General features: G+C 40.8%; 1 protein-coding gene across 3 annotated transcripts in view; it reads left to right on the forward strand.

The window, feature by feature from the left end:
• Positions 1 to 25,376, forward strand: part of C2CD2 (C2 calcium dependent domain containing 2) — a 43,379-nt gene that overhangs the window by 12,636 nt on the left and 5,367 nt on the right. Inside the window, exons 3-14 of one of the 3 annotated variants that reach the window (XM_054076478.1) lie at positions 1,551 to 1,670; positions 2,087 to 2,188; positions 5,952 to 6,074; positions 6,372 to 6,492; positions 9,478 to 9,586; positions 12,218 to 12,279; positions 14,673 to 14,812; positions 15,088 to 15,259; positions 16,045 to 16,158; positions 18,525 to 18,652; positions 19,770 to 20,082; positions 21,982 to 22,018. In XM_054076478.1, coding sequence (XP_053932453.1) covers positions 1,551 to 1,670; positions 2,087 to 2,188; positions 5,952 to 6,074; positions 6,372 to 6,492; positions 9,478 to 9,586; positions 12,218 to 12,279; positions 14,673 to 14,812; positions 15,088 to 15,259; positions 16,045 to 16,158; positions 18,525 to 18,652; positions 19,770 to 20,082; positions 21,982 to 22,007 — 1,530 coding nt within the window. In that variant the 3' untranslated portion in view covers positions 22,008 to 22,018. The remainder of the gene's footprint in view (positions 1 to 1,550; positions 1,671 to 2,086; positions 2,189 to 5,951; positions 6,075 to 6,371; positions 6,493 to 9,477; positions 9,587 to 12,217; positions 12,280 to 14,672; positions 14,813 to 15,087; positions 15,260 to 16,044; positions 16,159 to 18,524; positions 18,653 to 19,769; positions 20,083 to 21,981; positions 22,019 to 25,376) is intronic. The other 2 variants (XM_054076468.1, XM_054076458.1) reach the window with 2 other exon arrangements.

The raw sequence follows: 25,376 nt of genomic DNA on the forward strand, positions 1-25,376 counted from the left end.
GTACAATTAGCAGTTAGGCTCTTCAGTCCTGTTAGCTATCAAAAATGCTTAAAAATCTTTTGTGTTATATCATAATAATGGGTGTTTGCGTTGATAATATGGGATTAAGGGTCAAAAGTCACTTCTGAAGGAATTTAGACTTTGGGGAAGGGGTGAGGGGAGGGAAACTGTAATTGGCAGAAGAGAAACCTGAAAAGGCAAATCATGTTGCTTGTGGGAGTTCTTGAGATTTTTATTTGTCGTGTCCACCTCTTCCCCCTGCTCCTTGGTAGTTAAGGCTCTACCTTAATGGATGTGCTCTGAAGCCCTTGATAATGCTCTGGTGCTTCTTAAAATGTGTGTTATAGAGCCCAGGGAGATGAAATATATTTAACGAGAAACTGATAAGTATCTTCCAGAAGGCACTGAATTCATTTTTAAAGCCTGCAGCTGCAATTCCAGTGACTATAGGTGAAGAAATAAGTATACAAAAGTAATTTAACAGTATACGCGCAAAGTTCCCGTCAAACAAATCCTGCAGCGAATTACTTGTCTGCGCATGGCAATAACCTGGTTAACTTTGCGTGAGTCATTCTAAGGAGGGCTCAGCTGTCCTTTCCAACAGTGGAGCTGCGGGGACAGTAACCACAGAGGTAGTGACAAGCAGAGCTGTTTGCAAAGTGAGCTTATCTCCCTGGCATAATGAGTGATTTCTGACTTGTGTACCTGAGGCTTTCTTGTGCCACCTGGTGCTTTCTGCACACTCTGGAAATTTTGCACAGCACCTCAGACTGTTTGCAGAGGAGAGGGAGGAAAAAAAACATTCAGTATTTGTAAACTCAGTGTGATAACAAGTTAAATTACTGCTCATAAAAGTGAAGGAATGTACTCAGCGAAGTCTGTTGCAGTCAACTGGCATCTAAATTAGTCCCAGGCATTTAGCTTTGTCAACAAATTTCAGAGCCTTTCTTGGTCTGGTCAAAGACTTGAATGAGCTTTTAAAGGCTTCTGTCCCTTCCCACCCCACTGGGAACTGGAATTACTCAGACTAAATCCTCTTCTGCAGCAGCAAGGTTATGCTGAAGTTTCACATTTGTAGGATACCACTACACCAAACGTTGTTTGGTAACCTCACCTGTCTTATAGGAGGTTAGTTAGTTTGGAGCAGAAGAGGAAGAGCAACAAACTACTTTGTCTCTCTTATGCAAAATTGTGATCTTTGAGCTTTTAATATATAACTGTGTGAAACATAAGGGACTCTTTGTCAAGTGAGCAATGACTTTTCTGTTAGATAACAATGCAAAAGGAATTTTGGGAAATACCAGAATTGCCAGTTATTTAATTATGTGTCTAGAAGCAAGCACTTGAACTATGGTTTTTAGATGTGACAGTACAGGAGATAGAGATGTTAATGAAATTGCTTAGAAATCTTCCACCTACGAAATTTAGCATAGTTCTGATGGCTTAAAGTCCTTCCTTATCTCAGATCCTTTCTTGCCTTCACCAAAATTTCTTTTGAAGACTAATTTGTTTTTTCCCTTTGTCTGCACTCACCTCTTTCATTTCTTTAGGTGGTTTCTTGCAATGTTGTGGGAGATTCCGTTACATTTGTTGTCACTGTCTCGCATACTTCACCCACAGCTGCCGAAAGTCAGTCCTACAGTGTGAAACTGTCTCCACTTCACTTGCAGGTAAAGTGTTAAGTGTTGTTCTCTCTCTTCCTGCTTTTGTTATGTCTCACCCTGCAACTGAGCTAAATCTCCTGTTTGCAAAAGGCCTACAGGCTCATGTTAACTCCAGTAAAACATTTAGTAAAATTACAGTTTCCCTCTGGGGCAAGTGGTAAATTCATAAATTAAGTTGCCTTTTTAGAAGACTGTGACAAGTTGGGTAGACTGTTCAGATGTGTAGAACAACAATATCAGTTTTTGACTGGTGTGCACTCTCAAAGCTTAAGTAACTTATGCCTTCTTAGACTGTCACTTTGAATTTGCTTCCTCAGAAACTAGTATCATTCTTCCTTTGGTGAGTCTTAGCAACAAGTGTAACATACAATTTCTTTATAGGACAATGAAGCACTCTCCAATAACTGCTTTCCTATCCACAGCTTCAACTCTATGTGAAAGACAAAGGAGAAGATGTCAAAGTTGAGTGGATCCTCGTTAACGCAAATGAAACCAACTTTGAAATCCAGCCAATAGTGCGGGAGGTCAGTCAGTAAGTCTTATTTGTTGTGATGGTAGAGAGGATGGGTGTCCATCCTTGTGGTGCAAAACCCAGTGTGATGCTTTAGGTTAGCAGTAGAAGTGTCTAGAGCTGAGGTATCGGGTGACGGTGGAAGAGCTGAAGCAAAATGCTCTGCCTTTCTGCTGGCTGCCTTTGCTAGAAGTGTGGGGCAGTTACCAGTCAGCAGTGCCGTCTTGAGCTTCTTCGGTGAAATCTCATGCCTCATCTGTCAAAACTCTACATCTCTGAAATCTAGGAGCATTTCTCAAGATTACTGAAGCATTAAAAGATAAGACTATGTTTGGCAAATGATTTGGCAAACATTTTACATCCAAATTCAAAGATATGAAAAATGTCTATTCCTAAATGCCTTCTCTCAGATCACTTCTAAATAACAAAAACCCTGTCTTGTAATGATATTCCCATCGAAGTAGTTACAAAGTTGCCCCTTCTTTAACTTAAATTTTGAAATCTGACAACAGTAATTCAGAAACAGCTCTGAAAAAATACAAATATTTAAGGAAATTATGGATGATCTAAAAATGTCTTGATGCTTTTGGAATTGTACCTTATCTTAGTATATAAACACTAATTCATTGGGGTGTTTTAATGGGGCATCACCTGAAAGAGTTTCTTCATGACCAAGACTCTCTTCTGCGTTTGACCCTTCACAGTTATATTTTTTTTGGCACTTGTTTGTGTTTTGTGAAGATGGTATTCCAACCGACAGCCTCGTTGAAAAATATGTTTATTGTATAGTAGAGCTGCTTCTAAAGACCTGTACCGAGTGACCTAGAATAGTAATAACATATTACCACAATTTTTTTTACCCAAAAATATGTAACTCATAACTGAAGACAGACGAGTCTTTTGAAGTATGTTTTACTGTAGATTTTACTGTGCTTGTGTAGCAGTGTGATTGACCTTCACACATCGAGGTGGCATGCTGCTTATCCACATATTGAACAGTCATTAAGTACTTACTGAGAAATGCAGATGACACTGGTACAGTCACTATACTTCACTGGACTTCACAACCTGCTTTTTGAGAGATGCCGGAGTCCAGGGTTGCAAAGTTACAACTTGCTGTCTTTGTCCACGTTTTTAAAACAAGCCTGTGAAGTTCTTAATAATTAAGGGCTTTATTTTCACTTTGAAGTTTCTCTTAGCACGTAGGGAAGAGAGGAGGCAATAAAGAAAGACCTATAAAAGCCTGTGAGCAACCAACACCTCAGAAATTGCTTCAGCTCCTAAACTTTAAATGTCAGCTTTTGTATCTTGATTTTCCTCTTTTGAGAGCAATATTGTGTGTACAAATAAATAGCCTTAATTGCTTGTGATTATTTATACAGTGCCTTTGTCATCAGTCAAACAAGGTGGGTTTAATAAACTATTTTCCGTTGATAACAGCTGGGTGAACCTGGGTAATGTTTGGCAGCCTGACTTGGGCTTGCACACAGTTTTGCTGCTGTGACTTTAAGTGCTGGTCTGCCCCTATCTGGCCACAGTATCTGGTTGTACTCCCCTAGCACATGTCAAACCCAAAGTAAAATGTGTTGTCTTAAGCCTTTTTTGTTGGAACTTATGCCATTGTGGCTTGCCTTGTAGGGGGTGACATGATAGAGTGTTATTTAATGAGTAAGGATGGCAAAAAGTGAAGTTGAGGCTCTTGAATCAAACTGCTTTACAAATAACTATGGAAACTGTGGAAAACCAGAAAATACTTAAAAGTAGAAGTCCAACAACTATTGTTGCTGTTGTTAACCACTGAATAACAAATATCAGATTAGGTTGTTGGCAAAGTGAGAGTTGGCTGGTATTTTACAAGTTGACACCCTTCTTCATCAGTGTTTAGCTAAGGGCAAGGGAGGGAAGTGAAAACTAACCACGATTTGTCTGCTTATTTAAATTACATAAATAATGGAATTACTGAAACTAGGCTTTTGACAGCTTAACTTACTTCAATATTTTTTAAAGTAAAAGAGCACTGTCTGCAAGTTGTAGAGATGTGTCAGTTATTTCCTCGGCTGTTGTTGGAGGGAGTGCGGTGTGAACAAAGCAGAGTCGATGCCATTGCATGTTTTGAACTGTAGCAACCTGTCATCAAAGGGTTAGGTAAGAAAGCAGTGAAACAGTATTGCTGTACACAACATTCTTGGGATTTTTATGCAACACCTGAAAAGTTTCTGTAACATTTCAGTAATTAGGAAAGAGCAGTTACTCCTGATCTTTTTGACTTGTTGTGCAAGCTGCAAGCTTACCCTTAGGATTGCAGAAATCACTGCATGATCGTTCTCCTATGCCTGAGAAAGCAGTGAGGCTTTTGAAACGACAGAAATGGCACTGCTGCTGAGCATGGTGCAGAGCGTCCAGGATGGAAGAGCAAAGCCTGTGCATTGGCAGAGATGCAATTGTTTAAGGCTTCAGCTGTTTGCCTCACAACTTTGTTGTGCTGTGTACTGCGCCACTTTGGGTCAGGTAGCACTGAAAGCGGCCGCGGTGTTATCAAAACAATCTACCAGGATTAGGCCTTCAGTTTCCCACTTGATCTCCTGCTGGTGCAAATGGGTTGTTTTTGTCATCAGTGTGCCTTGTCTTCACAGCAGGGCCTTGTTTGTTGGCCATGGCACACCAGTTGGCCGGCATGCTTCTGTCAGACTGCAGCATGCAGAAGGGAACCTTTTTTCTGTTTTGTGTGATTATTGCATCCTGCAGCTATTCTGTATCTGCATCTGTAAATCAATTCCCTTTCTTTTAAAGCCTTATTCTTTAGTAGTAGAATCTCTCATGTGGTATCAGGTGAGAAAAGGTGGATGAGTCTGCTGTAGTTTAGGTCAGATCTTTGTCTCCTACTTCAATCTTTTTTTTAGAAAAGAAACCTCACTGAGATTTTCCCTGTGCTACCTTCAGAGCAGCTGGGTGTCAGACTGACATTTCTGTGATACTGACATTTCTGTGATAGCTCAATTTAAAAATCCACTCCCTGTAGGTAACCGAGCAGAAGAAAGGAGCGTGACGTGGGAAGCTGACTTCTGCAGGAGCACAGGGAGGGCAGGGACAGCTCACCATCTTCACACACCTTACAATTAACTGTGTGAAGCTCTGTGTATAAGCAAAATCTGTGGTCTGTTCTGATACCTCAGAGACAGTGGTGCTAAGTGCAGATTGGTGTGAGATTTTTGAATGGACAAACATTTGAGTCAGTCCTCTAGAGCAGTGTGACTGTCGGTCCAGACAGTTCACTTTTCAGCAAGGTTAAAGACCTCCAAGAAACGCTATAATTTATTTTTCAGTGTAGCGCAGGATTAGCTTCTTGTCAGCTGTGGCAATCTGGCATAACTCCCATTGAATCAGTGGAGTGGTGCCGATCTGCTTATCTGATGACCTGATCCGCTCTCTCAGTGGATTGCAAAGCAGTACGAAAACTTTAAAACACCATCGTAAGATATAAACTGTTAATGAAACTTAATGTTTTTGTGGCTGGTTGCTGTGCTTTCCTAACCTCAAAACAGTGAGTGACTTTTTCAGTATATATTCCTAGTTTCCCTTTACTGCATAACATAGAAATTTAAGTAATTATTTGCATGATCTTTTGTGACATTTTATTGTTGGCAACAGAAACCATGTCTCTCTCTGGTAAAGTTATTGTTCAATAGCTTTGGTAGTTTAGATATACCAAATTATTTTTTGCCTTGACTTCTTTTTTTCTGAGTTTTGAGAAGCATGATTGTTTTTTTTCCTCTTAGGGACAGACAGCAGGGACATGTGCAATACCTGACACACTCAGAGATGTTTTGAAGAACCTCTTTAGTTCAGTTTCTCCATCTGTAGTGTTGAGCGCAAGGCCTACAGATATAAAGGAGGTTCAGGTGAGTCTTATTCCTACTGAAATCTTCCGAGAAGTGTCCTGCTTAATGTTTCTGTTATATATTCATGACTCACAAATTAGTAAGTTTAACACTGTTCAGTGACCAGAAGCAACTGGAACGCATTCTTTAAAATGGTGTAGCCTTTGGCAGTGAAAGCTTTGTGATGGTAACTCCTGTGTGGCTCTGTTGATGTTGTACCCCATCGCATGTCTGCTTGCGTATATTGATATGACAGAAGCTAGAAGTATTCTCTATTTGCCTATTCATGATCCCTCTTGTACTGCTTGCTTTTCACAGAATGTACAGAACACAAGCCTTCTCCCTCAGGGCACCAGCCCACCTAAACCTCCAAGGGCTCATGAACTCAAACTGCTGGTAAAGAACATCGCGTTAAACCTAGCTGATCACAGTGCTGCAGGTAACGTAGCCCATGCGTGTTTTCAAGCAGGGTTGAGGTTTTTTATTTCCTTTCAGGTGAAATAATTTGGAAGTTCTAGGTTATAAAGTTCTCTCAGAAGAAGATGTAAGAAATTGCTGTACTCTGAGAAACAAACTTAATCATATTTCTACAGAACTGTGCGTGTTTTGGTTTATTTAAGTATTTAAACATTTTGATTTTCTTATAAGGAAATACATCATATTGAAAACAAATTGATGGGAACATATTTGTAAAGTTGCTTGATTATTTTCTGAATTGTGGTTTTTATTTCTGGAAGTTATCACTTTGGGTGTATCCAGGATGTGGTGCTCAAATCCAACTCTCCATTAACTGCTGCCAATGACATTGGTTTGGCTCAGTATTACATTATTTTTACAGCTGCTTCTGAGCAATTTGCTGATTTATCCAAAGCTCTCCTCCTCTACGTAAACTGCCTTCAAAGGTGGTATTTTGTTGATTTTTTCCCCTTTATAAAGCGCCTCGGGGGGGGGGGGGGGGGAGTGCCTCTTGCATGTAGGAAGCCAAAAAGGAGGTCACTGCCTAGTGAAGTTGCACTGTTGGTTTTGGAAGGAAGCCTGTCTAGCAAGTACTGAGACTTCTTCAACTGCAAGCACACCTGCACCAGTGATTGAGGCATGAGCCAGCATATTTCAGATTTTGTCAGCGGAAATACTAATTTGAGGCTCTGTTGTTTATGATCACTAACAATTCTGTCTTTTTAATGAAAGCTTGTGGCTGCTAAATTGGACAAGGCACTAGTTTAGGATAAGTATATCCTACTTGCTATACTCCTTTTTTCAATTAGATGTATTATGTTTCTGCCCCGGACTCTTGCATAATGCTGCTTTGCTCATCCAGGTTGCAAGTGATTCCCCTGTAAATGTCTGCAGACTATTTTTTAAAAACAAATTATTTTTATAGCAGTTCTGGAAGTCTTTGTAGTGAAATGCCCTATATAAATAAAACTGCACTTGAAACTAGATTGCAGGAAAAGCTCTTTGCGAATTTTTATTACTCTGCAATTTTGTAGTGCAAACTAAGCTTTTCAAAAGAGCAAATCATTTTGGCCACCTTTAAAATTCATTAAATGAGAGATGCCTTTATGTTCATACATACAGTGCACAGAAGTTTCATCATATGGAAGCCTCTCTGCCCCCTCCCTGAAAATGAGACTTTACATACAAATCAATGTACTCTACTTTGGAACCCAGATATTGAGGAGCAAAATCACCATATGCTCTTTTAAGACAAGATGGAGGGAATTTTGCCCATTCCCTAGCAACTCTGGGAGTGTAAGCACTTTGGAACCGAGTATGAGAAATAAAGCTTTCTAGTGGGGTTTAGCTGCTACACTCGAAATGCAGTGGAAGTACTGCGCAACTGGGAAGATGTTAACTTCTGGACATAGCTTGTTGCCTTTTAATTATTGTTCCCTTCCTTTTGCTTGGTCTTGTCTTGCAGCAATACTTAATCATCCTTTTGCAATTCTGAGACTCACTAAGTGCACAATAATGCATCCTAATCTGGATAGATACGTAGAGAGCTGGGGAGGGGTGGTTTGTCTGTCTTGATCATTATCTTCCTATCAGCCACATTACCACCCATAGTTGAAAGTTTGTGGCTTTCCTGTAGATAGGTTAGCTCAATTGGTGAGTTAACTGTGCCCATTTTTATCTCCTTAGTTTCTGTAAGTAAACAAAGGTTACTCTAGATTTAGTACTATATGGGCCACAGTGTATCTAGGGCAAAAGTGATTTTTGCTCTTAAGGAAAATATTGTTAGTTGTGTACACTAGGGCATGCAAGTCAGTAATGTCGAAATACCCTGTTCAGGATCAGTCAGTCAGTGGCTCTGGTGCAATTTCAGGCAGAGCTATACAGGCATTTCTGGCCCGGGCTGCTGAGCTCTGCTGGCAACAAGAGCAAGCTGCAGAGACATATGCCTGTGTTAACAGAAAACTGCCCTGGGTTTGTTAACTCAGGGTCAGCGTGCTGTGAATGCAGCTAAACTACTTACTCCAGGGTTAGCCTGGATTCCAAATAAGCTGTGTGTACATAGCGCTCTGTCTGCTTGCCAGACCCAAGCTGCTTCTGTGCCTGAGATGATCCACAGCCCTGATGCACCGCCAGAGGACAACTGAGAGTTGACGATAGTGAATATTAACCTAGATTATGTAGAACTAGAGACAGCATATCTTGTTTGCTTTGCATACAGTCGGTACTGAGCTATTGGCCGCTTTCAGAATCCTGGACTGAAATAATTTCTGAACCTATGGTCACCATGCAAAAGAAGTTGTTTTAAGAGTAATCTGTTGTATAAACTGTTTCCCCTTGGAGCAGCAATTGAACTACTCTAATACACCAATTTGCTACACTGTCAAATTCCAAGATGGAGGTAGAGATAATTCTGCAGCAATATTCTAAAATGCTGTAAAATTGTAAAAAAAACGAAGTTCACAAAGCCATTGTTCATTAACACTGCTGTCATCATTCACTTGCTAGCAGAAGCAGCTTCCTTTGATGTCCAAAGAAACCACTGCGACTGTGGCCAGTAGGAACTCTGAAAACTTCTTTTTTTTTAAAGCAGCTGAAAGCAATTCTGATCTCTCACCCACTCTCCCACCACAACCTCTTTGCTGTTCATTCCATCTCTCCATCCTTTTTGATCTTTTTATGTCTGCACTTTTTTGCTTCATACCAGGATTTAAATTGGGTCTTCATGTTTCACTCTATGTAGAACCGGGCATAGGACAACAATGAACAGTCTCGGCCATCACATTGGTGTAGGTGGTTTACAAACCGAGGGGAGGGAAGAAATTTCTGCAAGTGGGTGAGGAAATGTTTCCAATAGCCTGCTCAAAAGTATAGTATGTAAGGAAAGCGGTTCTTTGCTGTCTTTTAAGTAAATGTGCCTTTCGGAGATGGAGAATGAATAACTGGATATTGATTTTTCCTTCCCTTACAGGCAGCACAAACCTTGCGTGTATAGTTCAGTTGAATGACCCTATGCAGAAGTTTTCCAGCTCTGTAGCCAAAAATGTTGCAAATCCCTTTTGGAAGGAAGAGTTTATCTTGTAAGTAACTTACCATCTGAGATTATTTTATATTAAAGCATCTTTTTTCACTTAAGCTATGTGAGATTTTTGAGGGAAGAATGGCATTTTGATACATCTGGTTGGGTGGCCTCAAAAAATCAGGATATCTGATTATGCTTTGCATGGATATGAGATCAAATAGGCCTCTAGATCTTCACTGGTAGATATCTGATTCTTGTAAATGACAGCAGTAACAGGCATAATAAATCAACCTATTCTTTCATGCAGCACCGAAAAAAAAGTATTAGCAAAGTTTTGAAGTCATTTTACCTTGAAAACTGCATTTGAGGAAATCTGATGTTCCTTACCTCACCTGAGTGGGAAATGCAAATGTGCAAAAAAAATTACCATCTAAAAGAATGGTGACTATAATTAAAAAGGGAGCGTAAAGCTAACTAATTTTTTCTCTGTATAATGAAAATGGGACTCTGGGCATCCTGCATGGTGTTCTGTGATTCACATAGGTTCTGTAAATAAGGTCGAAAGTGAGCAGTTCTAAACTATTTTCATTTCCACTTTCTAGCAGCAAAGCAGAAGTATCTGGTAGCTTCTGTATTGTATGAGTTGAAGAAGGGGGAGTCACTGATGGTGGGGTGGGTGAGAGAAATGTTTCTTTAGTGGCTTTAAACACACACGAAGGCAGGCAGAAGCAGCTGAGAGTATTTCTGAGAGTAGTATCTCAAATGGGTTTGTGTGAAGTTTTTTGTCACTGTGTAGTCATAACCTGGAATTTACTATATCCATTCCTTCTCTTGCAAAGCGTAGGCTTAGCTTACGAGGAACTGAGCATGTATTCAGACCTGTGCTTGTCCATGCTGAGTGCCATCTTCCTCGAGGAGTGGTGTGAACTTCTGTGTGCTCCTCAACTTGAAGGGGGAGTGAGCATGGAATGCGCAGATCTTTTTGTTGAAAGTTTTTGTTGAAAGCCACAGATCAGACAACGTTCTGCTGTGACAGTGGGCTGCATTGCTGTCAAGATGTAAGGATTAATGTGATGCGATTTCTTCTCCATAATGAGATGGGGGAAAGATGCACTTTTGCAGCAGCCTCCTATTCTAGAGTAGCTCAAAGTGCTTCAGCCACTGAGTCTGTGAATCACTTCAGCAAACTGTTGGTAGAACAGCATCCATGCTTAATGTTGCAGAGCAAACATGTTCCCAGCAATTTCAGTCAGGATATTTGTCAGAATAATACCCTTTCCAATTAAAAGTGCAGATGGAGAGCAGGGAGGATGTGATTAAGTTAACAGGAATTTGGCCTTGATGCTAGGTATAATGCTGGGTTTTCCATGGCATTGGCTGCTTTTCAGAAGATCGTTAGGTAATCTTGGGTGCTTTTACAGATGAGTGATCGGGATTTGGCTGCATACCTTCTTTCAAATTCACATCCTCTCCCCTCTTTTCTTTCTTCAAAACCAAAAATACTCACCAGTCTGAAGACCAGTGTACTGACCCCCATGTCAGGCTCTGCTTTAGCTTTGTGGCAAGAGCAGCAACAGTACCATCAAGGTGTTTCCTTTCCAGTTTTGGAGGTGCAGGAGGGGATGAGAGTGGCAGGGGAAAACTTAAAACCTGCTGCATAGATGATGATCTCAGAGCATCTAATGGAGATGGGGGTGCCTGAAGCCAAGATCGCTTTGTCCTGAAACAGAGACATAAAAATGAAATGCCTACTTGTTTTTTGGCAGAACACCTACTGAGAAGGTTATAAAATCAAGTTTTACTGGAAGGTTGCTCAGTAGACACCAGTTTGCTTCACTGTCTCAATTAGAGGAAAAGTTTTGTATCTATTGTCTTGTCCATCTTGTCCATCTTATGAAGTACCACACGTGCCAGTAATACTGCTAATAGCTCACATCAGTTCTGTCACACAGAAACTATTTCTCTTTATCCTGAAACATCCTTGAGACTTATTTTGGAAAAGTAATACTAACTCTTCTCCCATAAGACTGTAACTGCTTGTATTTACTTGCATATTTACTTGCATCAATCAATTTTGCAGCTCACTTTTCTGCTTTGATGGGATACACCCCAGCTTTGAATGGGTTGTTGATTGGACCTGGTCCAGCATCTTGAGCTACAAATTTGATCCTGCCAGGAAAAAATAGCTTCTTAGTGCTTGGGGTAACAGTTGGGTTAGGGACCAACATCAGCGTGAAGGGCAGTGTTTGTCAACAACCAGGCAGAAGAAAAGCCTCTGAAAAAGCCTCTGAAAAAGCCAAAGAAATATCTTTGCTTTTCAAGTCTCAGAGGCTGCCTAGCAATTATCAGGTATAAATCACGCTAATTCTGGTTATGCTGGATTACATTTTAGGCAATCAGACTTCTGCAATGGTGCTGGGGAGCAACAAGTCGAGTTTTTCTGACCATGATCTCTTTAGTCTGTCTTACCTAAGGTCAAAAAGATGCTACACATGCAGCATACCCAGCAGCCCAGCAGTGCGGCTGTGTAGTGCTGCCTGCCTGAGTTAGGAAGTTGTACTGCTTGGCTTCGTGCAGGCCAAGAAAAGTTAGGGTGATGGCAACCAGAATGGCAAAGGGGAAATCCTAAGGGGGGACAGAAAATCTGCTCGTTGGTGGAAACCTTAACAAAGTTTAATTTCCTTCACAGTGAACTAAGTGCCAAATCAAAAGCATTGCAACTACAAATAGTGGAAGATGGAAAGTTGGATAGTAAGTATTAAAACTGAATTATTTTGCATGATCAGCTCACGAGCATTCTTAAATGTTGACATAAATCCTCTTTTAGTTCTACACAGCTATATAGCCATATAAGAGACTCAGATTTCTGAACCTGTGTTGAAGCGTAGATGTCTTACGCTGACTTGCGCTGATATTGCAATCAGATATGCCTCAAGCATGTCTCTAGGCAGCCCTGGGGTGAAGAACAGCTGTGGAAGGGAGATCAGCTGAAAATAGCCAGCCAAACTTGTACAAAACGGACAGCCTGGGGAAAATCTATAACTTAAGTTTGTGGTTTTAAACTCTATGAGCCTGCCCTTCATTTTATGCTCTAGAGTTGAAATGCATGGAGAAGCACAGAGTTCTTGGGCAACAGTGATTGGCTTGAGTTAAGCGCTGTCTCTGTATTATACACGTCTATGTACTTCCATCAGTAGTCGTGGACAGAAGAGAGAATACACTATTCACGAGTCTCTATCCTCCTCGAAGTAAAGGTTACAGAGAAGCCTTGGGTTTGTTTCTAAGACTGTCAACATCCTGAGTCTTCCATCGGCTGATAGCCTAATTTTTCAGCATTCTGAACTTCTAACAGATCCACTGTGAGCAATTTTGGTTTCAATTTAAGCTTGCCAGGTTTTTTTTTGTGGCTGAAGAGGAATCACGCATATTAATCCTAGATCTTTGCTTTTCAAGTCTCAGAGGCTGCCTAGCAATTATCAGGTATAAATCACGCTAATTCTGGTTATGCTGGATTACATTTAAACCATGGGGGCTGAAACATTTTTACTACTTTGTTTTGCTGTTTCAGTTTGCAGTTAGCCATCAGTGGCAAGAAACCCCCTCCACTGAACTGTGCCATTTGGTTTATTTGGAAAAGCAGAACTTCTTAGCTGGGATAGGAGGTGGGTGGGTGCAGAGACCAGAGAGCATGTTGGAGTGTTTGCATGAGGTTTGTAAACTTGCTCCAAGTATTTCATTACTTGGATTTTATTGAAGTGATGACATGGCATCATACATTCTTCTCCTATACATTGCATGTTCTTCTGCTTGTACAGAGTTTTGCTGTAGCTAGAAATAGTAATTGGATTTCTCCTCTTGGATCCATTTGCTTTTACGTTTTTGTGTCAGGCTTCAGGTGTAAAACAAACCAGAAACAAGCGTTACTTTTTGACACTCAACTGTTTCTCTGTGTTTTAGTACTGTCAGTTATATTCAACTTATTTTGGGGAAAAATTATAAGTATTGGCCGAGGCTTTTCATACCTGGTGATTAAAAAAAATGTGCTTTTACTCATGGTGTCTTGTGGGAGTGAATGAAGGCTTGGCCAATAATTTATTAGGTAATATTTTATCTAAGCCAAAGTTAATAAGTAATATAGCCAAATGGACTGTGATTTTTTTGATTAGGGGTACTGTATTCACTTTTGGTTTTAATAATCTAGATATACAGTAATGCAGTAGCTTGCATATGATCTGTGATTATTTGAGGGATTGGGAAGTCAAATATAGGCAAATGCTTTAAAAAATTCTCTGATATGGATGCTGATTTTTATTTTTAATAAAAACATAGGATCTATATTCAGTCAGCACATGTATATTGTTTCTTGCATAAAGTTTAGTCTTGCCTATACTTGTGCATTTTTCATGGTAGGACTTTCAAGCAATACCGGTAACATTCTGCATCCTACTGAGAGTATAACTACCAGCCTGGTTTCTTGAAGAAAAAAATCCCAACTGAGTGCACTTTCAATCACCTTTCTTCCCCCTCTATACCACCTTAGTTGTTTTCTCAGAAATTTGAATAGAAAACTCAAGGTAGAATCATACTAGTAAAGAGACAGCTGATTAATGTAAACATAATATAGATCTCTATTTGTCTTTGAATTCCACGGAAAAATAGGGTTTTGTGCCTGAAGTCATGCAGTAATTTTACTGGTAGTTTGCTCCAGTCTAGTGTATCTAATAAAGTAAGGGCAGGAACAAGAGAACTATTGAACTTGTACTAAAGATCACATTAAGAAAAAATACTACTGATGATACAGCAATATATTAGAAATTCAGAGTATTCTCTGGAATGAAACATTAGGTGTTTTCTTTTCCTCTATGCAGTATGCATATATAGGAAAAACAATGGCCAGAAATCCTGGCAAATAAGTAATGCTTCATGCCTCCACTCTTCCCTATTGCACAGTATTAGACCAGGCTGAGGAATAGTCATAAACTGGAAGGCAAGCTGTGAAAACTGCCACATTTCTACCCTGTGGTGTAGAACCAGTTCCTGCGATTAGCTGCCCGTGTTCTTCCTCCTGCTTTCCTATCTTTTCACCCTTAAAGGTACTGATAGCTTGGATGTGTTCTGATTTTTGTTGATTATATTTCTTCTAGGGCCTTTGTCCGCGAAAGTGACCGTACCTCTAGATTTGTTCCGGAAACAACCTTCTGGCCAGCAAAACTTTGTACTGAACAGCAGGGCCAGTGAGAGCAGCTCAGAGCCGGGGCCTAGACTGGGATCTATTAGTGCAGAGGTACCTACTGCATTTGGATGGGTTTTACAGTGTATCTTTTACTTCGGGAAGTACTTGTGAATGTTCATCTTGCTCACAGTGCAGTGCCATTTGTGGCTGAGTTAGAGCAGTGCATTCACTTGGTAATTGTATAACATTTCATATGGTGTTTGTGTCTATCAAAAGAATTTGGGTCTTTAACATTAGTAAAAATGTTAAAGGAGTACTAGTTAAAAAAATGTCAGTTTCTTTCTTGCTTGATTTTGCTTCTAAGGTGATGTATTTTGTGTTCCTAGTTCTCCTTTATAGAACCCAGTGAATTAAAGACATGGCAAACATCTTCTCCAGTGCCAGCCACTAAGATAGAAAAGGATCGCACTGTGATGCCTTGTGGGACTGTGGTCACTACTGTAACTGCTGTGAAAACCAGACCTCGTCTAGAAGGGAGATCATCTCCACTGAGCACAGGTGAGGAAGTCCGCTTCTTTGTGTTCACTCCTAAGGTCATCAGTGGGGATCAGGAGAAGTTGAGGGGACAGGATATAAGGAAAGGACCAGGAGAGATTGGAGGGAGCAGGATGTAAGGAAAGGTGCTGTTGTCCAGATTTGTCGAATGTCTTGGGCAGGTGGCATTGTTTGTATTCTAAAGGATCAGGTTTTTAATTTTCACAAAACCTTGTTCTTACAAGAAGAGTTGTTAATGCTCCATTACTGTAAATCTTCGTGGTAGAGTGATAATACAGAAGAGCTTGGTTTTGGCGGATGATTTTCCACATGATGAAATTATCAGATTCTTATAGTGTTTGCTGATGATAAACCTTCTCATGCCTTCTTACTTTGATCTGTATTGTAATGTCTAATGAGGATTGATGTTTTATTGTCATAAAGTGTTTTTTTCAGCGTATCTTTCAAGGGGTAGATTCTCTGATTCTTATTGGGATAGATATGAAAGTAAAACCTGTAAACAATCTTTATGTGAAGTCTCACAAAGATCTGCATTCTTTTGAGTTGTTAAAGCAGATCTTAACACGCGTTGTCTAGCATATTACATTAGAATGTTTAAAACGAAATTCCTACACTTCACAGGTCTTTTGGGGTCAGGTTAAGGTAAAGCATACGTTGAGAATCTTTATTAAACAACTTTCTCAAGCACTTATTCTTTGAACAGGCTTTAACACTGGTATAATAAATTCTTAATAATTTCATAATAAATGTCTTGAATAGTTTAAATAATGAAAAAACTTGGTCCTCAGATTCTCCTGTGAAAACTCCAGTTAAAGTAAAGGTGATTGAAAAGGATTTCTCTGTTCAAGCTATCCATTCTCATGGTGCTCCAGTCAGCAAAACTTTATCGTCTTCAGATACAGGTAATAGAAATGTTCAAATCTGCTAATGAGAATGCATCTGTCTGTGCTGCACATGGGATTAATGTAATCCTGTTAAAATAAGAGCAAACCCATATGGCTACTGCCTTTCAACAGGCTCTGAAGTGTTTATGTTAGCAAGTACTGTGGTTAAGGATACAGCAGTCTTTCAGAAGAAGTCTGTTTTTAATCAGTGTTTTAAATTACTCGTTCTGAATAAATAGCAATGAGCTGTGGTTTGGAGAGGAGAGGTGACTGCAGAAAAGCCAGGCTGTCTTTTCTTTTACTTTTGAATGAAAGATTCGTCCTTTATAAAGGCATGGGGGACACTGGACAAGAGGAAAACCCTGTGAAACTTATCTCTAAGACTATTGTGAAATCTCTCCTGTCTGAAGGGAAGGCATGAGGCTGGACTAATGTAAGGAAGACTGAATTCTCTTTGGAGAACTTTTTTGTGCTAACGCAAATACACAATTTTGCTGTGCCTTTGTCCACCTTCTTAAGTCACCTGGCATACAGCTGAGGTGCCTTCAGGGTGTCAGATGCCATTGATAATAACTTTAGTTATAAATTCACTTTGACTGTATTAAACCTGATTTTGTCTCTGAGGTATTTTATCTTTTTGAGTCGCAACTCAATCTTCAGCATATTTTTTTAGTCCTTTGTGTGGTCACCACTTGATCTTTCTGTAGGTCTGTAGGGAACAGTAATAAAAGATGTGACCCAGTGTAGCTGCGTGGATGTTCAGTTTTCTTTGTACAGATTTGAGTGGAGATGGGACAATCTAGAGATGACCTAGATTGCTCCTGGTAGTCAGAAGTCTTGCTGGGAGATAGAAATGCATTGGCCAAAAGACAGTAATCTGGGAAAGGATAAGAACCAGTATCTGTGAACAGCTCTAACAGCAATTGAGTCTTTTCCTGCCTAGAGGCTAAGAAGTGCGCTGATACCATGGAGCAGCATGGTGTTACTTAGCCAGTCTGGGAGATGTTAAGATAGTGCTAGGCTTCCAAGTGGATTCTCATAACTGTTTATTAGAGATACAAAGCGTTTACTGGAAAACCTATCTGAAGACAGCTTAGAGAGCATTGACGTGGACAGTGTTTTTATGAGAGTGCCAGGGATTTTCTGTGAAATGTTTATAGATTACAGCAGGAAGAATTAATTATTAGAATGAAAGTTTAAGCTAAATGAAAGAGGCGTTTGATATAGCAGTAACTTAGGTAGTAGTTATTACAAATATGATACCAAAATAGCAGCAAGCAGTATGGAAAAGAAGCTGTGGCCATGCTGTGTCTCTAAGCAATGACAACAGTAAGAATTGGCAAGTGCCACTGATACTGTCCAGGATAGTCTTAGCTGCCTCTGGGGGCTTTGCAGTGGCTGGGAAGATGAAAAAGTAGAGGTTTATGATGAGTGTTCAGACATGTGTGGGCATGCATACCCCTTGTGCAAACATACTCTTTAATTCCAAAAGTATCCAAGGTGCTTGATGCAGCATAATTATTCAGGCCTCATCTTCTATTGCATTAATGTCACAGTAACAAAGGACACTCCTCAGTTTCATTAACACTGGTGCTGTTGCTGCCTGTATTCTTTTGTTACTTAATGGAGAAGCCTATCTCAGACAATTAAATATGGAGATTTTTGTCGTGTTAACTGTCTTAGCCTTGTTTCTTCCTAAGCTTGGCGAATTTGATTACTGTGTTATTTGGTGTACCTGGAGTATTTTCATACTGTATGCCAGAAATGGCTGCACTTAAAAAGGAACTTGTCTTAGTCACTAAGGAGAATTTTGTAAAAAAGGTTTTGTATCCCTATGCAGTGCTTGGAAGGGAAAAGGGAGTGCACATCACAGGCTTTGGAGGGAGCTGATAAAGAGCAGAGGGACTGCCACTTTGCCTTCCCCATCTTATCATAGCCTCCTAGCAAATCTAGAAATGCCAAGGAGAGATGTTTAGAAAAATAGCAAAACAGCTACCTGGAGAAGCAGTAGCATGTGCCGGCTTTGTATTGTGTTAGAACTATGGCTCTTCGTGACTGTGATACCTACCCACCGCTTCTGGGTTATAGTCACAGCAGTGTAGCAATGCATTGAAGTAATTGGATTTTTTTGTCTAGACTTCCAAAACTTCCTGTGTGCTCAGGGCAAGGGTTTGTAAGTGCAACTTAGGTACCGTTACTCAAAAGAAGGGGTAACAGAAGGGAAAGACAAGACGTGGGTAGAGAGTTGCGAGATGTTTTGATGGGCCTGGTGTTTATAGTGTTTCTGCTAATTTCTTTGAATTTTAAGTTGAGAACAAACTGCCTTTCTGCTCTGTTTTTTCCTGTTTTTGTTTCTTCCCTGTGAAATAATGCTTTCTTTTCAGAACTGCTGGTACTGAATGGCACCGATCCTGTTGCAGAAGCAGCCATTCGGCAGTTAAGTGAGTCTGCAAAGCAGAAGCTGAAGTCTCCTAGAAAGAAAAGCACCATTATCATATCAGGAGTGTCCAAGGTAGAGCAGAAAACAACACTTATATTTAATGCTTAGTAAAGTCTTTTCTCCACAGAGTATCATGTTAATGTGAGTTCTGCTGCCTCCCACTCAGCTGTCTCTGCAGGATCTAGGTCTGTGTACCACTTAGTTTCAGTAACTGTTTCAAGTTAAGCCAAATCAGGGTGGGTTTGTTAGGGAGAGTGTTGGGTTTTGATAGTTAGTTTTGACAGTCTGATTGAAAAAAATGGTATCCTTGAATGTGAGTGGTATGATTAGAGATTTGGGAAAATCACTTTAGGTGAGAACAGAGGATAATTTATCTTTCTTTATATTTCAACCACGGAGGGAAGATGCACAGTAAAAAAAAATTAAATACTTTTATATTTTTTTCAAAGTTGTTAAAACCCTCTGAAAGAACTCCTAGTCCTCTGGGCTCTGATCCAGAGGGAGGATGAACAGAAGACTCTCACAGATTTTCTTCGTCCACAGCCTCAGTCTCCCATCTGATGCTCAGTGCCTGCTTGTAGCTGTTTCCCTGCAGGCTGCTGTATGGGTATTTGCTGTCAAGTCTTGCTGTTATGCACAGGATGCTTAAAGAGCTCTTAAGTGAAAGCCAGGTCTGTGGGCATGGATCCCCTTATTATTGCTGTCCTGTGATGAGGAAGGAAATGACGATCAGCTGCCACAGTGCCTGATGTAACTGTTTGGGATGTGGAGGCACTGGGACTGCATGGGTGTGTGTTTAGCTGATACAGCTAACAAGAAGTCCTTCTACAATATGAAATGTTTTGCTTCTTATTTTCTTAAAAGGACCGAAAGATTGTCTATGTGTGCTGATACTTCATTACAGCAGCACATATAGGGAGGAGTCCTGTTATTTTAGTGGGTCCAGGATAGGTAGAAGGCACACGCTTAATTCCTTTTTTCAGTCATTTGGCTTTAACAACATGATTAAAACTTGGCTATATGTTCCTTTTCTTTAGTAGAGCTAAGGAAGCTTCTAGTGGCTTTCTGATAACCCTGAACAATACAAGTAAATGCGTAAAGAAGGGCAAAGAACAGAGAACTTTTGCAGGGAGGCTTTTTTTCCAGTAGAGTGGTTTGTGTCACTGTTGTCTTTGTTTTCACTGGGCAGACCTCTTTATCTCAGGACAGTGAAGCTGCACTGATGATGGACTATGCTGCAGCCATGGATAGCTCCTGCAAAGAAGCAGATCCACGCACTGTGGAGGAAGCTGTTGCAAAAATCACCTCTGATGAAAAGCTGTCATTAGGTGCTTCAGAAATAGTTCCTGATACTGACCCACAACAAAATGCCCATAAGGCTTGGGGTTTGGAGAATGGCAGCCAACAATGGGACACTAACACGCTCTTAGATCAGACCTGTGAAGAAATATCTGGAAGTTCACTAAGTGTTTCAGAAACTGGGAGCATGAAAAAATCTAAAGGTATGTGATCTTTACCTCTGCTTTTGTAAATGCTGCTTCCTCTGTGTAATTGGCAGCATCGTGCAACACTAGTAGTTCATCATTTCTTACTAATTTTGTTCCTAAACTCCTTGTGATCATGGTGTTTGTTGAAGCTTGTCTTATTAGCAGCCATAGAGTGCAGTCCTCTGGCCCTGAGGCAAGTTGGGCTCTCTTCCACTACTCTCCATCCTCTAGACTAGACTAGATTAGACTAGACTAGACTAGAATAGAATAGAATATTTCAGTTGGATGGGACCTACAACAATTGTCTAGTCCAGCTGCCTGACTGCTTCAGGCCTGACCAAAAGTTAAAGCATGTTATTAAGGGCATTGTCCAAATGCCTCTTAAACACTCACAGGCGTGTGATATCGACCACCTCTCTAGGGTGTCTGTTCCAGTGTTTGAGCACTCTCTTGTTAAAAAGATGCTTCCTAATGTCCACTAGATACCTTCTCCCTGTCACTAGATACCAGGGAGAAGAGCTCAGCACCTCCTTCTCCACTTCATCTCTTCAAGAAGTTGTATGGAGTAATGAGGCCGCTCCCTCAGCCTCCTTTTCTCCAAACTAGACAGGTTCAAAGTCATTAGCTGTTCCTTATAGGGCATTTCTTCCAGCCTCGTTGCCCTCCTTTGGATGCATTCAAGAATCTTCACATCTTTCTTTAACCATGCAGCCTAGAACTGCATGCAGTACTCCAGGTGAAGCCACACCAATGCTAAATACAGTGAGATAATCACCTCGTTTGAATGGTTGGTTGTACTGTGTTTGATGCACCTCAGGAGGCTGTTTGCCAGGACACTCTCCTGACTCATATTGACCCTGCTGTTGACTGGCACCCCCAGATTCTTTTCTGCAGAGCTGCTCTCTCACCACTCCTCTCCTCCTTATACTTGTACCCAGCATTACTCCATCCTAGATGCAGAATCCAGCATTTTGACTTGTTAAATTTCATCTCATTACTTATTGTCCACTGTTGAAGGGCAGCTCACTAAGCCCAACTCAGTTATCTGGAGAGAAATTACTAGCCATATTGTCAATTCCTCAATAAAAACCACGTTCATGTAAACAAGGAGTATATTACTAGATTATCGTAATCCTCCCCCACATAAGGCATACACTGGACCTCTTTGTCAAGGCTCTCCCTTAGACCCTTGAGTTTTTCTGCCTGTCTCACAGCTGTATTGCTCCACCTGATAGATCAATTGGTCAGGCATTGGAAAGTTTTGGGTGGGGTAAGGGGGTAGTCATGAGGGGATTTGTCTCATTCAGAGCCTGGAAGAGTGTAGGAAGCTGATTGAGATTTTGCAAAACCTCTAGACTCTTCTTTAATGTGTTCTAAAACAAGCAAGGGGGAGTTTGCGTGTGAGTTGTTGTCTAGGGGTTTTTTTTAGCCTATGCATCAGGCTGCAAGGAGATCCGGCTTTTAAAGATCTTGTGTAGTATAGGACTGCTAAAAAGGGCAAGGTATCTCTAATATTTGAAAGAGTTGTCTTATCTTGAAAAAAACCCAAAAAAAACGCTCTCAAATCCCTTTCTTTACATTCGGATCTCTTTGTGGAAGTTTTGAATCTATACTTTGTCACAGCTGAGTAGCTTTTATGGAGTGAAATAGGGAAACATTTCAACTCCCTTGCCTTCAGCTAGCTTTGAATAGTTCAAGTTTTCTGTTTTGTCAAAGGCTTTCGTTTAAGAAAGACCCGCAGAAACAAACACAACAAAAAAACCAAGTAAAACCTCTTCTGCTTTAAAAAGCCTTGTGTACATATTAATGTTTTAAAGTTAGCCCTGTCTTTTTTTTTTTTTTACTGTTGTGTATTTTTGCTTTTTTACCTTTCTGACTTCCTTTTTCTTACCCATTCCCTTTTATAAACTTAAGAGGACTACTATGCCAACCAGAATTAATTACCTACACAGTAAGTTATTTTGCCTTACTTTTTAAGAAAATGTAGCTTTACAATGATTCTACCATTGTAAAAAACTGAAGCAAAACATCGTTTGGCACTCGTTTTCTTCCTTCCCCATCCATTTCTTTCCTCCCTCCAAAATTACCTTCCCGTGCTCAGGTGTCTTAGCAGACTAGTCTGCTGTAAGAAATCATTCTGCTGGTGGACGTGCCATCCAGGTGGGTCACACAGAATGGACAGTAAGGAAGGCTTGAAAGGGTGCTGTACATTCCTGATCTCTCTCCATCACACCCATTCCTGTAGTATCTAGTTACCGATCAAACATCTGCTCATGCAAACTGTGTGTGACACCATAATTGGATATGCATACACAGAAAGCTTGTTTTAAAACCTGCTGCTGACAGTTTTCTAGATCTCTTTTCCAGCCTAACTTGTAGAGCTATTGGCAATTACAAAAGCATCTGGATAAAAGTGTTTTGGAAGTTGGGAAGGAATGGAAAGAATTGATCTTTATTCATGTCCTTGTAGCTGTGGAAGGAAATCTTCCTCCATTAACAAAAAATAGATTCAGAAGTGATCATAGCCCCACACGCATTTTCAGAACACTCTAAACTAATGCAGAGGAGCCTATGAAGACCAGTCAGTCTCCACAGCGCTCTTGACATGGTCTCTGCTTATCTCCTGGTGCTAGGGGCAGAGCTGGCATATGGATCCTGTTGAACCTGAGAAGTAAGCATGCAAACAGCACGAGCATCGCCAAGCTTGCGATTTGCCCTACCCTGTCTTCTTAGCAGGGGTGCATGCTTGCACAACAGCTGGAGCCACTGTCAGGCAGCACGTACCAAACTGGCTAGAGACTGACGGGTGGCAGCGGGGATGTGGCAAGCTTCCAGGCAGCAATGACCTCAGTACCTTGCAAAACACGAGGAGCTGTCATGTCATAGGGGGCTGCTGCTTGTGCTGAGCCTATGCTGTTCTCAGAGAAGTGCTTCCTGCAGTTTTTCAGCTGCAGCAAGTTAACCGCAAGACACCAGCACAATTTTTGCACCATTCTTGGTTCGGTTCTGTTTTCTAGTATGGGAAGTCAGTCTGAAGAGATAGGACTAAATAGCTGCTTATGGATAAACACTTCTGTCCTACTCCTTCTGTTGGCACAGCTTCAGCTGCAGCTGCCAAGACTGATGGGCAGAACAGCTGACTGCTAAAACAAAAGCCGAACAGCAGCAAGACCTCGTCAGTAACCCTGGCCTTTGCATATTAACGGCTGTCAGTATCATGGGGTTGGATGGTGTTTCTTTTATGCTGTTGACAACAGCTTCAAGTGGTACTGCCTTGCCAAAAAGATCAATCAATAGGGTAATGGCAGAGCAGTCAAGATTCATATCCATGAGTTCTAGTTGATTTCAGCTGACTTCTGCTTCCACCCTGCGAGAAAGGTCTCAGCAGCAGCAAGACAAAACATGCTAGAATACCTTCCCAGATGCTGAGTGCTTTGTCCTTAAAATACAAAGTAATAATCCCAAGGACATGTTTATTACTGCTGGGATCTGAACAACGAAGCATCTGGCTGTGTACAACAGAGCTGCCATGAAATACCTCTTCTGCAGCTGTTGCTGTGCAAATTGACACACAGCCTGTGTCAAGTCCTTAGGGGACAAAAAAGCAATTGTAGGTATTGCACAGTATCACATGAAAGAACTGGTTTGTGTGTTGCTTTTTATCTCCGTTTGCAATGGGAGGAAGAGCAGAATCAACACCGTGCAATGACAGGAATTAATAGCTGAACCGAGAAAGAACTGAAAAACCAGATATTGGTGTGGAAATGAGGTGTGGAAGCTTTGCCAGGGAGGTGACTGTCCTCACGTACTAGTCTGACTGCCAGAAGGCTCCTGTGTTGGCTTGCTACCTGGGTCCTCCTTCATTCAAATTGGCTCGTGCTACTTGGACAATGGCATCGCCCAGTTCTGCACAAAACTGTTGCTATTTTAACATTGCGCTGATGTACTGACACCAGGCTGAGTGTTGCTGGTAACCCGGAGCATTGTCTCTGCCAGCTGCAGTCCTGCTGCCTTACGCATCAGGCATACTTGTGCACATGGAAAGGGAAGGTGGAATTTGGCAGGACAGTGGCTGCAAAAACAACCTGAGATTGCAAAGAGAGAAGAGTGCTGGTAGCTGGTATTGCCAACATGAGTCCTCACTTCCTGGTAAGATGGTAGCTGCGATTGCCTTGCCTGCATAATAAGTTTGAGATGGGATCAGGGGAAGGAACACAACAAAATAAAGCAACATAATTTACTACAGAAGGGATTTAAGCAAATTTCTGAACCTATTAGAAGCAGATGTAGTGTTATTTTTAATCTGTTTGAAATGAATTGCTATTCCTAATGGGATTTTTAAAATAGTAGGTGTTTCATGATTGTTACTGTAGGTAGTGCTACTGAATTTGTGTAGAATATATGCTGCCAGATAGAATGCTGCAGCAGAATACATCTACTGCATGCATAGTGACTGCCAGGTACTGTTCTCCAGCACCAACAGTGTCCTTCACTTCAAGTTAAAATGCCACCTTCATTTTGGTGGAGTTCTCTGTCCTGAGGGATTGGATGGAGCTCGGAGTAATCTGATCTAATTAAATATGTCAAAGATGACCCTGCTTCTGCAGGGGAATTGGACGAGATGACCTGTAAAGGTCCCTTCCAACCCAAAGCATTCTGTGATTTTGTGCATCACGGGCTGATCTTCTCTGTTCATCTCCTCTGATCTCTGAAACGGCAGAGAGCAACATGACTTCCTCTATTTCATTCTTTTTGTAAAATACTCTGTTTTTTATTGTATTGGAAAAATTGGATATGCTTGTTTGACGTGTGAGAACCCAGTGTACAACCCACATCAAACGCTGTGCATGTGTATGTTTCAACAGTATCGTAGATTTCAGAAGACCAGCTGAAATTAATGAAGTATAAGGAAGGAGACTTACACAAGATGTGTGGATTGGCTTTAGAAGTTGAAATCAGAGGATTACTGTTTGATTGCTCATAGGTGTGTTTCTCAGTAGCTCTTCTTCATTTTCAGCAGTATAATTTCGGAAAGAAATGAAGGAAAATACCTTTTTTCTTTAGTGCTCCTCTAGTAATGTATGTAAGCTCTTCTCAGTGTTTCTGCTGTGCGAGTGGATATGCATAGATCTAGAAATACCACAGTCTGTCATGAACCTAAGCAATTCCGTTTGCATGCTACTTGCATGGAGTGAGGAGAAACAGAGAAATAGATACTGACACAGAGTCTGAATTTCTCGGATGTGTTCAGCTGGGAGAGAGATGGATCAGCAGTGGAGCAAGGTGGATTCAGTAGAATGTTGTGTACG

This window comes from Cuculus canorus, chromosome 1 (assembly GCF_017976375.1).
Source record: "Cuculus canorus isolate bCucCan1 chromosome 1, bCucCan1.pri, whole genome shotgun sequence".
Classification (NCBI taxonomy): Eukaryota; Metazoa; Chordata; class Aves; order Cuculiformes; family Cuculidae; genus Cuculus; species Cuculus canorus.